General features: G+C 38.4%; 1 protein-coding gene across 1 annotated transcript; it reads right to left on the bottom strand.

Annotated features, from left to right (window-relative positions):
- Nucleotides 1-1,815: 1,815 nt before the first annotated feature.
- On the bottom strand, nt 1,816-11,339 carry LOC111337449 (ATP-binding cassette sub-family C member 4). Its single transcript, XM_022943749.2, has 7 exons — nt 11,189-11,339; nt 8,274-8,824; nt 7,529-7,908; nt 5,606-6,936; nt 4,760-5,330; nt 3,885-4,021; nt 1,816-2,924 (listed from the first exon to the last, which is right to left on the bottom strand). The coding sequence occupies exons 2-7, from the start codon at nt 8,805-8,807 to the stop codon at nt 2,053-2,055; spliced, it is 3,825 nt and encodes a 1,274-aa protein (XP_022799484.2). The 5' UTR covers nt 8,808-8,824; nt 11,189-11,339; the 3' UTR covers nt 1,816-2,052.
- Between the last annotated feature and the right edge of the window lie 1,896 nt (nt 11,340-13,235).

The following is a 13,235-nucleotide window of genomic DNA, read 5'->3' as shown; positions in this document are numbered from 1 at the left end:
TACAAAATATATGAACTTCATATATTTCATTGTATCTCATTTATCACTTTCACGGGTTTATTACGAATCAACTTAACGGCCTGCTCCCAGTTGGCTTGTTAGCTCAATTGGTAGAGCGCTGCACTAGTATTGCAGAGGTCAGTGGTTCGAATCCCGTACAGGCCTGGATTTTTCAGGTCTGATTTTCGCTATTGCTTAAATAGCGCTATCTACTGCGAGGATCGTGCATCATATGTATACATACATTAATTGATCACTCCCCATAGGGGCTTTTCAGGGCCAACACCCACCCATCCCACCTAGGGGAGGACATCCACCACACAGTTATCTCATGCGTGGAAAATTAACGTCTCCTACCCCTAACCCTGCAGAAGACGGGGCCTACGGTTTAATCGTCCTTATCCGAGAAGACTAGAATATCTATCCATTTCTTGATTATAGAAAGGTAGCAAATTCTCCTCGCTTATTTTAAGACCATGAGTATTGGTCCGGCCGGGGCTCGAACCCTCGACCTCCCGCACATCACAATCCGGCGCTCTAACCAATCGAGCTAACCGGGAGGAGGTTAGCTCAATTAGACACTAGTTTGTAGTCGTCAGGTATCTGAACAGTCTCGGTAGCGTTAATGAAGTCCTCAGTGGATTGTAGTTTATGTCTGGATTTGTCAGTTAGCGGTTGTATTATTGTCATCAGGTACTTGGATAGGTGGTATGTGGGAGAGCCACAAAAAGAAACAATAGGTCGCATCGGGAAACCAGGTTTGCGTAGATTCGGCAAACCGTAGAGTTTCGGTGGCTGTGGTAGCGAGCACCTCAGTCGATAATACCGTTGGGTGTCAAAGGCGTTCGTTTTCTAGAGTGTCAGTAGTTGACTGTTGAGTTTACGTTGAAGTGCAGGAGTTGGGTCACGTTTGAGTTCTTCGTAGGTTCGTTTGTCGTTAACTAGTGCGTCCATTTTGTCGTGATAGTCAGACCGAAAAAGAACGACCTAACTTTACCGACAGATCGAAACAGACCAATCACGGCCGACTTACGTCACTTGAGTCTTACAGCCAATAACATCACGGCAAAACCAACCGATCATTTCACACGAACTGGAATAAGAACATTCTACTGACAACAATCATTCACTTGACTCTGATGATGACTTCCGCACAGGTTGTCGAAACATCAGACTCTACCACCGACAACAGTCCATCTCAGGACTACACTCACCCGGACGATCAGACTACACCTTCACTTATTGAATTATGTAGGAAAATTCATCACTGGAAGAGGTAATTCACGAGTCAGGTAATTGAATTTCCTTGAATCGCATAATTAAAGAAAAATAAGAAAAAAGAGAACAGCATCAATATTGTTTTTTTATACTGAGTGCGAAACAAGTGATGCGAAACGATATCGCACTTAGCCTCGTTTTCAACTCGCAATTCAGTGCTAAATACCTCGCTTCGTTAACCAGCCAGAACGCAAGATTTTCCTCAATTACGAAATTCTATTAAATATAAGGAAAGAAATAAATCTCGAAAGAAGTATTGATAGCTTCAGTAAACACGAAAGTTGTATCTACGAAGTTTTGAATTGTATTAAACTCGTTCGGAAAGCCCGTGGTGTTTTCGTCTTTCCAAACAACTTTTCTGCTATGGAGAGAATATCGCTGAGAAAAATATTTCTGTTTTAATAATAATAATAATAATAATAATAATATTAATAATGATAATAATAATAATAATAATTATGATAATAATAATAATAATGATAATAATAATAATAATAATAATGATAATAATAATAATAATAAATACAATAGCCTCCATTTTCTACGAAAAGATGCTCGTTTATTTGTCCTTAGCTGGCTGGATGGAAAGAGAATGTCAAAGCCTTATGCGCCTTATTGGACAAAGAGATGTAGAGATTTGTCCTTGGCATTATCTATCACGAGATGTCAACAGTTTTCCAAGAGCGAAGCTCCAGGAAGGCTGTTAGCATCTCGGAGCAGATAATGTCCAAGGCCAAGTGCTCGTACATATTTATGCTCAAATCTTGGGAAATTTCATACAAGGTACTTGCTGGCCTCATCCAAACTGTCATATTCGGAGACATTGCCATCGTGGAAAACAAGAATCTTGTCACAATCCTGGATAGTGTGCAGGCGATGTGCTATAATGATGACTGTGGAATTCTTAAGCATCTTGCGCACTACCTGCCAAATGGTTTTTTCTGTATCTGGATCCACGTTCGCAGTAGGCTCATCCAGGATCACGATTTGATTTCGTTGAAGCAGCACACGGGCCAAACAAATCAGTTGCCGTTCTCCGACACTAATATTTGACCCTTGCTCTAACAACTCATAATTCAGTCCCCCATCGAGTTTCTCTACAAAGTCTCTCAGCTGGACATCCTCTAGCACACGCCACAGATCAGCATCTTCGAATTGCTCTTCGAAATCAAGATTTTTCCGCAAAGGGCCACCAAAGATGACGGGGCTCTGGCCAAGGACGGATATGAATCTTCTAGCTGCTTGAATGCTGAGATCTTTCAGTTTAATGCCATCAACGATCACTTGTCCGTCTGGGTCAGGCATGCGCATAAGGCCTGCTACAATTGATGATTTCCCAGCTCCTGTACGACCCGCTACACCGATCTTTGTACCACCTTTGATGGACACATTGATGCCCTTCAGCACTTGAGGACCTCCAGGATAGTAAGTCAGTGAAAAGTCTTGGAGCGTGATGTTTCCTTCGTTTGGCCACTGCGCCGGTGGAAGTTGTTCCTGTTTGTACCCAGGTTCAGGATCTAGCTTGGTATATGCCATAACTTGTTCGACTGACGCCATAAAAGTCTCCACATCTGCTAATTCTCTGACGGTGATTTGAGTTAAGACAACAGCCTGGATGATGTAAGCCAGTGATAGTCCTGCAAAAGCTATGAGGCCAAAAAGAAATGACACATGAGTCTCTCCTGAAATAAATATCCTTTTATTTTGGAGTTGGTTCTTAAACTACTTTGTTTTGGTCTTTATGAAGTGATTAGCTTTTCCTTCTTAAAGCTTCAAGTTTTTGGTGTTATACTATGCATAATAGCGTGAAATAACTAAAGTGCTTTGAGATTTATAGCTAAGGATCCTATAAAAGAACATTTCTAAAATTGAGCCAAAGAGAGGCAACATTAGTCAATAATCCAGAGTATTATCAGGATGACCAATTGACTTAAGCAACCGGACGTCACATTGTGTCGTTCTTACGAAAAATCCTAAACATCTGTCCAAGGTTGTTAACTCACCAAATAATATAAGGAGGATTTTTATTACTATCACATTCAGATTAAGAAAAACCTGCGGCTGTATTCACTGATACCCCTGGACCTAAACACGACTATTGCACACAATTTCTTGCAATTTTCATTTGAATTGAATCTAATGCCTTCAGCAATCAAAATTATGCGCGAGCTTAAAGAATATTGCAGTAGAGATCTAAGACATGAATTAACTATCATTATATTTTCATTATGACCGTCATCCGCCTGCGTCCATAAGGTAACGAGACAAGATTAGCCTGTGAGGTACTATGGTGCACCGTTATATGATATCTTTATACCTTTGTTGTTGTTGTTATTTTTTTTAGCTGCAGCTATTTTTGTTGTTGTCTCCACGTTCTCCAGTTTATACCTCGCTTATTTTCACATATCAAAGACAAACATCTAAGTAGCAAATTATTCGAGACATAACATCAATTTTTCTTCAGAACTTTTATTTTATTAAGGAACGCCGTTTATACAACATGGAATGCCGTGATTGATAGACGTGATTGAAAACAATAATGGAACGTGAACCCAGTTTGACACCTGGTTCATGCCAGACGAAAACTGGGAAAAAATTTTACTCACCAGCGTCCTGTGACATCAATATTGACGCTATAGCCACTACAATCACCAATAGGCAGGACAGAAGACTCAGGCGAACAGCAAGCCATCTTGCACCCTGTTTAAACATAACACTTCTCTGATTGTGGAGATCTTGATGTCTTTGGGGAAAACAATGTTTTTAATGAAGTTAGCCCCTAGTAGCAAGCCATTTCAATTGCTTAAAAGTTAAATACAAGTTATACTTGTGACTATGATAATTATGGTGACAATGATAATGATGAAACTAATGATAGCAATAACAATATCACTCTGTGCCTAGTGTGCACGGAGTTTTGTAGAAACTGACTATTTCGTATGTGAATCAATTTTCAGTGACTCCAATAATCTTACTCAGCTTGGCAATGTTGATTCAAACGACCTTGGAGATGATTTATTTATAACATGAATCTGGAAACGCGCCAAAAAAAAACAAAAACGAAAAACATGCAAAACAAAAAAAAATTAACTTTTACCGGAATGAAATTAATTTTACTAATAGTTGAAATGATTAATGGATTTATTATTACTATTATTATTATTATTATTACTATTATTGTTATTATCATTGTTACTATCTATACCCACGGAGTGTTATTTTTGCAAGTGTGATTATCGGATTTTGGTTTTTGTCTCTTATTTATTATATTTTTGGTTTCAGTTGTCTTTTCTGTTTATGCTAAATTGTTTTAATATTTGTTAATATTCATTTGTTTCTTCCTCTTGATAGGAAACTTCGCCCCACGCGGTTCCTACCCCAAAACTTGGGCAAGATATTTTTGCATTGCTTGACAAGATTTATAGGTATATCTGAAAGATGTTAACCTAAAACATATAACCAAAAGATATTAAGCGTGCACCTGTAAAACTTATCCTCGAAAGCTCTCTGCCTCCTTCTTGTTCGAATAGTATCCAGACCATTCATAGTCTCCGCTAAATGAGACAAGACTGGACTACGAGATGCTACCTCTAGTCTTTTCAGTTCTCTAGACGTCTTTAGGTAGTATTTCGTGATAAAACCGACCAGGACAGCAACCGGGAAAAATACAATCAGAAGCCAGGGATTTGCGACAGTTGGTAAGATGAATGTGGTCAAAAGAAGCAACAACAATTGTATTGAGAGAAGAAACTTTGGAGGCAGTATTTCGTCTATGCAACCGATGTCCATGGAGAATCTGTTAAGAATTCTACCCTCGGGATTTGAATCAAAAAACAACATCGGTGCTTGTAGAAAAGCCACCACCATTTTGTCATGAAGTCTTTCAGAGCATCTCAAGCTCACCAAAAAGAACACAGCTGCTCTTACGTAGACAAAAACGACTGAAGCACTGACTAAGCAACCATAAATGATAAGTGTGCTTTGGTATCCCTGCTCTTCTGGTGGTTCCTTCACCAAAAACGCCAGCCACACATTAGGAGCCACAAGAATTCCTGGAGAGAAAGTAATGATTCAGTAACTCAGAAAAAAATCATTTGATTACTTTAATTTTAAGTACTTTTATTTAGCATGATGTTGAAAATGGAGGAACAGTGAAAGCAACTGAAATCGAGATATTTTGATGTCATACATTCTAAATTGGTGTGCAGTAATATTTTCAGAAATCAAATATACTTATTTACGCGATCGTAATACATGTTCTGACCTAGAACAGAAGTACGTGTAAAGCTGCAATACACACAAGACAACACTGACTGAACTGGCTTACCTTGGGCAATGAGAAAGAAACAAATTGTTGCGAAGATCGATAAGGTACTAATCCCGCTTCTAAAGTAGTTCCAGTACAGCTTGGATGACATATTTCCACTGTTTCGATCTTCTTCAGAAATCTCAAAATCCTTTTCCTCATTGACTAGTTGTGCCATTCCATCCTCTCCCTTTACGATCTTTTCATTGTTACCGCTCTCGAGCTTTATTTCTTTTGGAACCTTGTGGTGCACAGTTCTATCGCTTCCATTGAGAATGCCTCTTTCTTGAAGCTCAAAAAACTTACCCTTTCCAAGAACTCGACCCTCATACAGCGCAATCACTTGGTCGGCCTCTTTCAAGTGTTCCTCTTGGTGAGCAGCTATCAATCGTGTTTTGTTGCCTAGCAGTCCCTTGATGCAATTTTTCATGATATGTTGACTAACATTCAAATCCACTGCACTTAGAGGATCGTCTAACAAATACAAATCTACATCTAAGTATACTGCCCGTGCCAAACTAATCCTTGCACGCTGACCTCCACTAAGGGTGACACCGCGCTCACCAACATATGTTTGGTCCTCGTTAGGAAACTTCCGAATGTCTTCATCAAGGGCGCACACCTCAGTTGTCCTAGCGTACCTGATTGCATCGTATGGCTGACCGAATAGAATATTTTCACGAACAGTTCCAGAGAAAACCCAAGCTGTCTGGGGTACATAGACGAACGTTCCACTAAAAGAAATTGTTCCACTCACATTTGACAACTCGCCAGCGATTGCCGAAAGAAGGGTAGATTTTCCGCTGCCAACTGGTCCAGTGACCGCTGTGAAACTCTTTAACACAGTGTCGAATTCCACATCTTGTAAGATAAATGTGTCCTTCCTTTTCGTTTGTTCATGCGTTAAACTCGACACACGCAAATTTTCCTGTCTTTCACTGTCATTTCGGCTATTAGTATTTTTATCATATGTAGCTTCTGTAAAATCAACTAAATTATTTTTCGGGCTCTCTAGAATGTCTGGGCTTCTTTCTACATACCCTTTCTTCTCGGTCAACCGGTAAGGAGGAGTTAAAGGCAGGTTCTCTAAAAGAAGATAGTCTTCTATCCTACTTAGGGAGACGTACGCTTCATACGTTTTCAAGAAACCCTGGGCTAATTCAGAGCAGACGCTACGCTTGAGGATATTAACGTAAGAAAGGATCAGGAAGACACTGCTGGGCGTGAGGGGCTGACCAGTTAACATCAGAGAGATGATAGACAGCAAGGTCGCTATTGGTGCAGAAGTGTACTCCAGAGTTGCAATACAGGACAGGACTGAAGTGTTCCTACGGATGATGCCAATTTCTTTTCTGTAGGGTAAAACGTAAGTATGTTCCATGTTAATACAAATGATTTATGGATGTTAGAGAAAATGTATATTTAAATATTACCAGCCGGACCCAAAGGTTTTTATTGGTAAACGATATATGATCGGAATGAGCAGACGCAGGAACGTTGCTAAAAATGTTGGTCGAAAAAAGAAACACCCTGCGGTTAATTCAAAGAAACCTTGCCTAATTTATCGTTATAGTTTTTTCGAAAGTTTCGGCCGCGAGGGCCACAATTTAAGAAAAGCGAGATTTCCGATGAATGGTGGCCGAAGAGTGTTGTAATGTTGCTAACAATTTGTTACATCGACGATTGAGGGTTGGTCAGTATCGACAACCAACCCTCAGTGATATCCCTTAAGTGTCCAGTGTAGGTCAAAGATGTGCTGTATATTCAAGAGATGAAAATTTCTGGCTGTATTTTATTTCAAAGTAAGAACATTTTCCAGAACTCGCATTTATTAGCACTCCGGCTTTAGTAAATATCGATATTTAGAATATCGTTGGAACCAAGAGTTAAAGTCGGAAGCAGTTTTCTCTATGATTTTACTGAAAACTGAATCAATCCCCTTACCTCCTTTTGCTCCGTATTTTCTCCCTATAACCATTTTCCCACGCATATGCTTTAATAGCACGGATCCCAGAAACCACTTCAGTTATCAAGGAAAGTCTCTCATCAGTCTCCGCTGCGGTTCTCTGGCGCATTAGAGCGTTCATACTAGAAAGTTCGGCGTAATATGGCACAAGAACACATAAAAAAATCATTCCCATGACAGCCTGCCAGCCAATAAAGATCGCAAGGATAAATGAAGCCAAGACGATGTCCAGCCATACATAAGCTAAGGGAAAAAACCAAAACGCTGCCTCCCCCATCCTCTGAACATCGTTTGATATAAGGTCAATCACCCGACCGGTTGAAACGTTTACCAAGGTATCCTTGCTAAGAAGGAGCGTCTAAAAATACGAGCCAGCAATTAGATTAGTATCCATGATTATGAAGAAGAAGAAAGTTTTCTAGCAATCAAAAGTGGGAAGAATCGACCTTAAACTGGATTTTATAGCCCTAAGAGAGTAAGCGGGTTGTAATTCATTCCAACTCAACGCTTCCTCATCGCGGCTATCCCTCTCTACCTATGTGTCTGTTACAATTGGAGGCTACTAATGCGCATCCTGGAAGTGCGAGCGCGTGATTCGGAAGATATACAGATATCCACTTCTGTTTTGTTTTGTTTTGTTTTTTCCCTTACATTCCGGTCACTTTTTATTACTCAAACAAACAAGTGCATTCATTTGAGAAATGATTCCCCCCATGTGCTTACCTTAATGTAAACAAGACCTTTTAGAGCGCTACTGACTTTTACGCCGAACAGTCCGCAGCAATATGCCCGGTGATGGAAACCAAAGGACCCGATCAAAGGACTAAGGCCCATTGCTATAGCAACTCCGTACGTAATAAGAGTGTAGTGGTGATCATCTGAAGACAGTGCCGAGACCAGATATGCAAGAAGTAGAGGCTGAATCATACGGTTCAGAAAATTTAACGCTTCTGCAAAAATAATGATCGTCAATTCCCGAAAAGAAATAGTTTTTAAAACGCTTTTCCAAAGTTTCGGTCTTCTACCACTTTCTTGACTCTTTGAAATTTCATCGTTCCATTTCTTTTGAAGCTTTTTGGTGTTTGAGAAAGAGGTGTGTTCCTCTGAAAGAGGTAAAAAGTCCTTCTCATCTAAAGTTCGCTTACTGCCTGTCTTAAAAACATAACTCATCTGATGAAAGAAGAGAAAAGACAAAAACGATTCTCTTGATTCCTCAACTTCATCGGTGGAGAGTTTCTTATATCGATGGCTTCCCATGTTTTCATACCCTCGATCTAAGAAGATAAAACAAACAAAACATCAATTAATATTCCTTAAAGATCCTAATAATTTTTTTGTTAAATAATCAGCAAACTTTTCCCGTCGCTGTTCGCTGTTGATTGCAGTATAGACTAAACTTTTTCTAAGTGAACCACACCTTTCATGGTAAACCATACCCTCCTTGCTAGCTAAAGCCAGAATTTCCCTATCCAAAAAAATCGATTTCCTTATAAAATTCAGTCCACTTTATGAAATAATTCCTGATTACATGAAAAAAAATAAATAAAACGGAAAAATTGTGAAAAACCGTTTTATTTTCAAATGAAGAACGGAACTATATTTTACTGTATGTTTTTTTTTGGCCAGGAAGTTTAAGCTTTGGAAGCCAGGAGTTAGCAATTGTAAGCCTACGCCATTTATCTGAAAATGGTTTAGTTTTTACTTAATAATTTTCTGGTTTAATTCATCTTACATTTAAAAAGGCTTGGCAACCAAGCACGCAACTGTAAAATGGACTATTATGAGTGACCCAATTAATTCAAGTACATGAGTATCAAAATGAGAAAGTAAAGTACATCAAAAAACAAAACTGAAGAGGATTAAATGATATTAACATTAAGGTGTCAGAGGGAAGCAAAATGTCTTACACTGAATTGGAAAAGGAAAAACACTTAGCCGAAAAGGTAGTTAACTTTGCATAAAACCGCTCGAAATAAAACAAAAGCTTTGCCCGTAATCTGCAATGAAACTAATGATCTCAAGTTATAAGGCTTCTTTGCGTCCATTAAAACTACATTGTCGAGCCATGTTTAACTCATTTTCTCCGCCAAAAGATTTTGTAACGAATGGCAATCACGTTTATGCAAGGCCTTTCAGTGGGATCCCGAAGTATTTTCTGAAGAAAAAATAAGACCAAAATAGCTATTTATGCAAGATAAATCAGACTGATTTATCAATCAGAACCATTGCAATTTCCTCAAATGTGATTAGAGTATTAGCTGCTTTATTTTTCACTAATTATTCTGTAGTGTTGTGATCGGACACCTTTAATCGGACAGTTAATGCAGCTAATAATACAAAGTTAACTCAACTAAATCCATCTATGAAGTGATGAAAATACCCAGAGCAACGACCACTTGAGATGTCCATTTCAGTGAAGTGAGGTTAAAACCTTTGTGTTCAAGTAACGCAAGTAATACTTATAACGCCCTTAACACCATGAATCAAAGTTATAGCGCTTTAATATCGTTATACCCAAATAAGGAGGCCCAATGTAGTCATACATCGTCACAAATACAATAATGTCATTTGTTCTCTAGTTCTTCCGTATGTCTTTGTGACAAACTTGATCCTATTACAATTTGTGTCTAGGTGTTGTCACAAATTGCGTAGACCGACGATTGTTACGTAATGCGGCACCTCTTACTACAAAATGCGTAGCTCGCCGTTAATACAAAACGCTGCAATAGCTATTACAAAACGCGCAAGTTATTACAAAATACCACGACCGCTGTTATAGAATGCGAAGATTAGTACAAAATGCGTCGTTACTACCAAATGCTAGAGAAATAGAACGACCTTTTGAAACGCGATAGAGCATTGAGCGTTTCAATCGGATTACGACCTTTTTACGCTTGAATTCTTTCTTGCAGAAATAAATCTGCATATACGATCCTTTGTTTCACGAAAACTTTTATATTCCAGTCGGTCCACGCCATTTGGCGGCCTTGAATGAACTCCTTTTGTAGGCAAGATAAAAATCGACTGTGTAACAAAAAGATTAAATAAAACTAAGTAAACATTGAAAGTAATGATTTGATGCTGTACGTTTTACAGAGTGACTGTTCAAGTTGATTAGACTAAATATCACACTGGTTGATTAATATCAACAAGCGCTTAAAGCTAAGGGTACTCGGTTACCATCATATATTCAATATTTACCAATTTTGGATGAGTTAATGCCAATATTGTCAGCTAAATGTACGTCTTAGAAATTAATTGTCTAGAGTTTTTTCACCTCTACAAACTATGCTGCCAACAATTGCTTGATCGCCATCATTCATGAATGGTCACAGGAATGGTCCTTTGAAATGCCCAGACGCCAGTCGAATCAAATAATCATAGTACAGAAACTTATTACTTTTTAATGTTCTTTAGACCTTAGTTAATTCCACTAATTAGGGAAAATGTTCAGACAGAAAACTGTTCAATTGAACAGTGAACTGTACGAAGCTAAGAGCACTCCCTCCAGCTATTTTTAAAAGCTGGCAAAAAGGATTATATAATGGTGAAATCGAGCACTAACAAGACTTATTTGATTTTGACTGAAGGTCTGATCTACAGATGTTTATACTTGCACAAATATCATAGAATCTTACCTCCAAGAACAGCGACTTCTCAGATAATTAAACCAAACTACCGCTAGCCTTGTTTTGTTTTCCATTTTCACGTTTAACACCTTCGCCACGCCACGCTGAGGTTTATTCAAGATATTTATGCAAAATAGATGTCCTGAAAAACAAAAGATTTAGAAAAACCCAAGGTTACCCTGGTGACTTCGCAAGAACAATCAAGAACAATTAAATGCCGTTCTTAGTATCCTAACAAACACGATATCTCTCGAAACATTTCAGCGCCATCTCTTAATTTCTGTTCGTTTCTGATGTGAGATAAGCAGAAGAAAATGGAGACTGCGCCAACTAAGACTAGAGTGGTAAACAAATTTCACCCATTTGCATTCCTTAAAATGCTTCTTTATATCGAAGCCTAACCACAAGTCACGGAACGTACCGTTAAAGAAATCATTTTATTTTGCGTAAAAAAAAATTTTAATTTTTGAGTACTTTGCCAACAGTATTGAGGGCTAGAACGACCGCAATCGGTGATAAATTATACAACGAAAACACAGGCTTGGTATGATTAACCGAAAGGAAACTGCCAATTGACGCTATCTTTAACTGTCTCAGGATATTTAATATTTCCAAATTTAGTTTTCAAGTAATTTATCATAAAAAAAATTATGAATGAACTTTTAATTAGAAACTATAAAATTCAAGTCCAGTGCGGTCGTCAGTGTGTGTAGGATGCTTAGGGCAACTACTAAAAACAATTGGCCATCATGATTCAGAAGATGTCAACAAGCGCTCGTAGTTTGCGAAATAACTGATGAGCTAACTTATATCGCTATGGACGCGCAAACGAAAAAGGGGTCCTTTAAATTTGGCTAAGATTACTGCATCTTGGCCACAGAAGAAATGAAATATGCACCCATGTAAGTAGAAACAGCTGACTGAGAGAGAGGCATCCTAAAACTCTATCTTTCGGTCTACTTTCTCTTTCGGCACCAGATTCTTAAATTGGCCGTCAATAACTTCGCCACCTTTTTTTGAACACTTAAGTTTACTTCTCCTTAGAAAAGACTCGAAATTTCTAATATTTGCAATTATTTTGATGCTAATGATACAAAGGCAATGAAGGGCGGTCGAGTGTAAACTACTCTTAGTGAATAACAAGTCAATTCGACCGTATCAAATAGCTTTGCTTTGCTCTCAGAGTTACGTTTGTTCAATGACGCAGTTTTTTTTCAAAACTTTTCGTTCACGATTTGTTTCGCACCGTTAAGATGGACGTTTCTATTTCCGCTTATGGTATTTCATTAAAGGCGAGTTCTTGCTATCGAATGAGAGGGACGCTGTTCAAGAATCTGCAATTACAATAGAACCTGTTCATGCTCGAATTATTTGCAATGTAGACATTTTTGCTATACCTTGTTTTGGTGCGCACACAAACTTGCACGCCACCTTCTGCTTATCTTCAGTTAAGCGATTCGTGATCATAGAACACAGTTACAACTTGCTGTAGTTTTTATAGTTATAGCTAAAAAAGGCTAGTCGACGACGTTTGACGTTAACAGAACACGTAAAAAAATTGACTAGTTTAAGAAGTTTTAAAGACTAAAATAACAATAGGTACTGATCAAAAACTTTTCAAAACAATAAACTGCGAAAAACTAAACAAAACGTTTTGCACGTCTTAAATCCGTTTGCACGTTCAACTTCGATTTGAATTTCTTGATAAACAGCATTTCAACTACAAAGCAATCAAACCTTATTGATATAAAATCGCTTCTTACCAAATCCCTGTGTTCAGGAGCGCGTTGAAAAAGGTGTCGGGCCATGAAGCCAACATATTTCTGCATCGCATAGATCGCACGAAAAATAATAAACAACGCATTACTGATTCACAATAGTTAGCTTGGCTTCTTAGGCCTAGGGACTTGTTCTAGTTTTCTACCGTGAAGAAACATTGGCTGCAAGGTAGAGCTAATCCGATGGCTAAGATTACCTAATTGTCTACGGACAGCAGTAGAAGAGATCTGATCTTTGAAACGAACACTAATGTTGACAAAATTATTGATGACATGCC

This window comes from Stylophora pistillata, chromosome 7 (genome assembly GCF_964205215.1).
Source record: "Stylophora pistillata chromosome 7, jaStyPist1.2, whole genome shotgun sequence".
Classification (NCBI taxonomy): domain Eukaryota; kingdom Metazoa; phylum Cnidaria; class Anthozoa; order Scleractinia; family Pocilloporidae; genus Stylophora; species Stylophora pistillata.
This window is presented reverse-complemented; position numbering and strand designations above follow the sequence as displayed.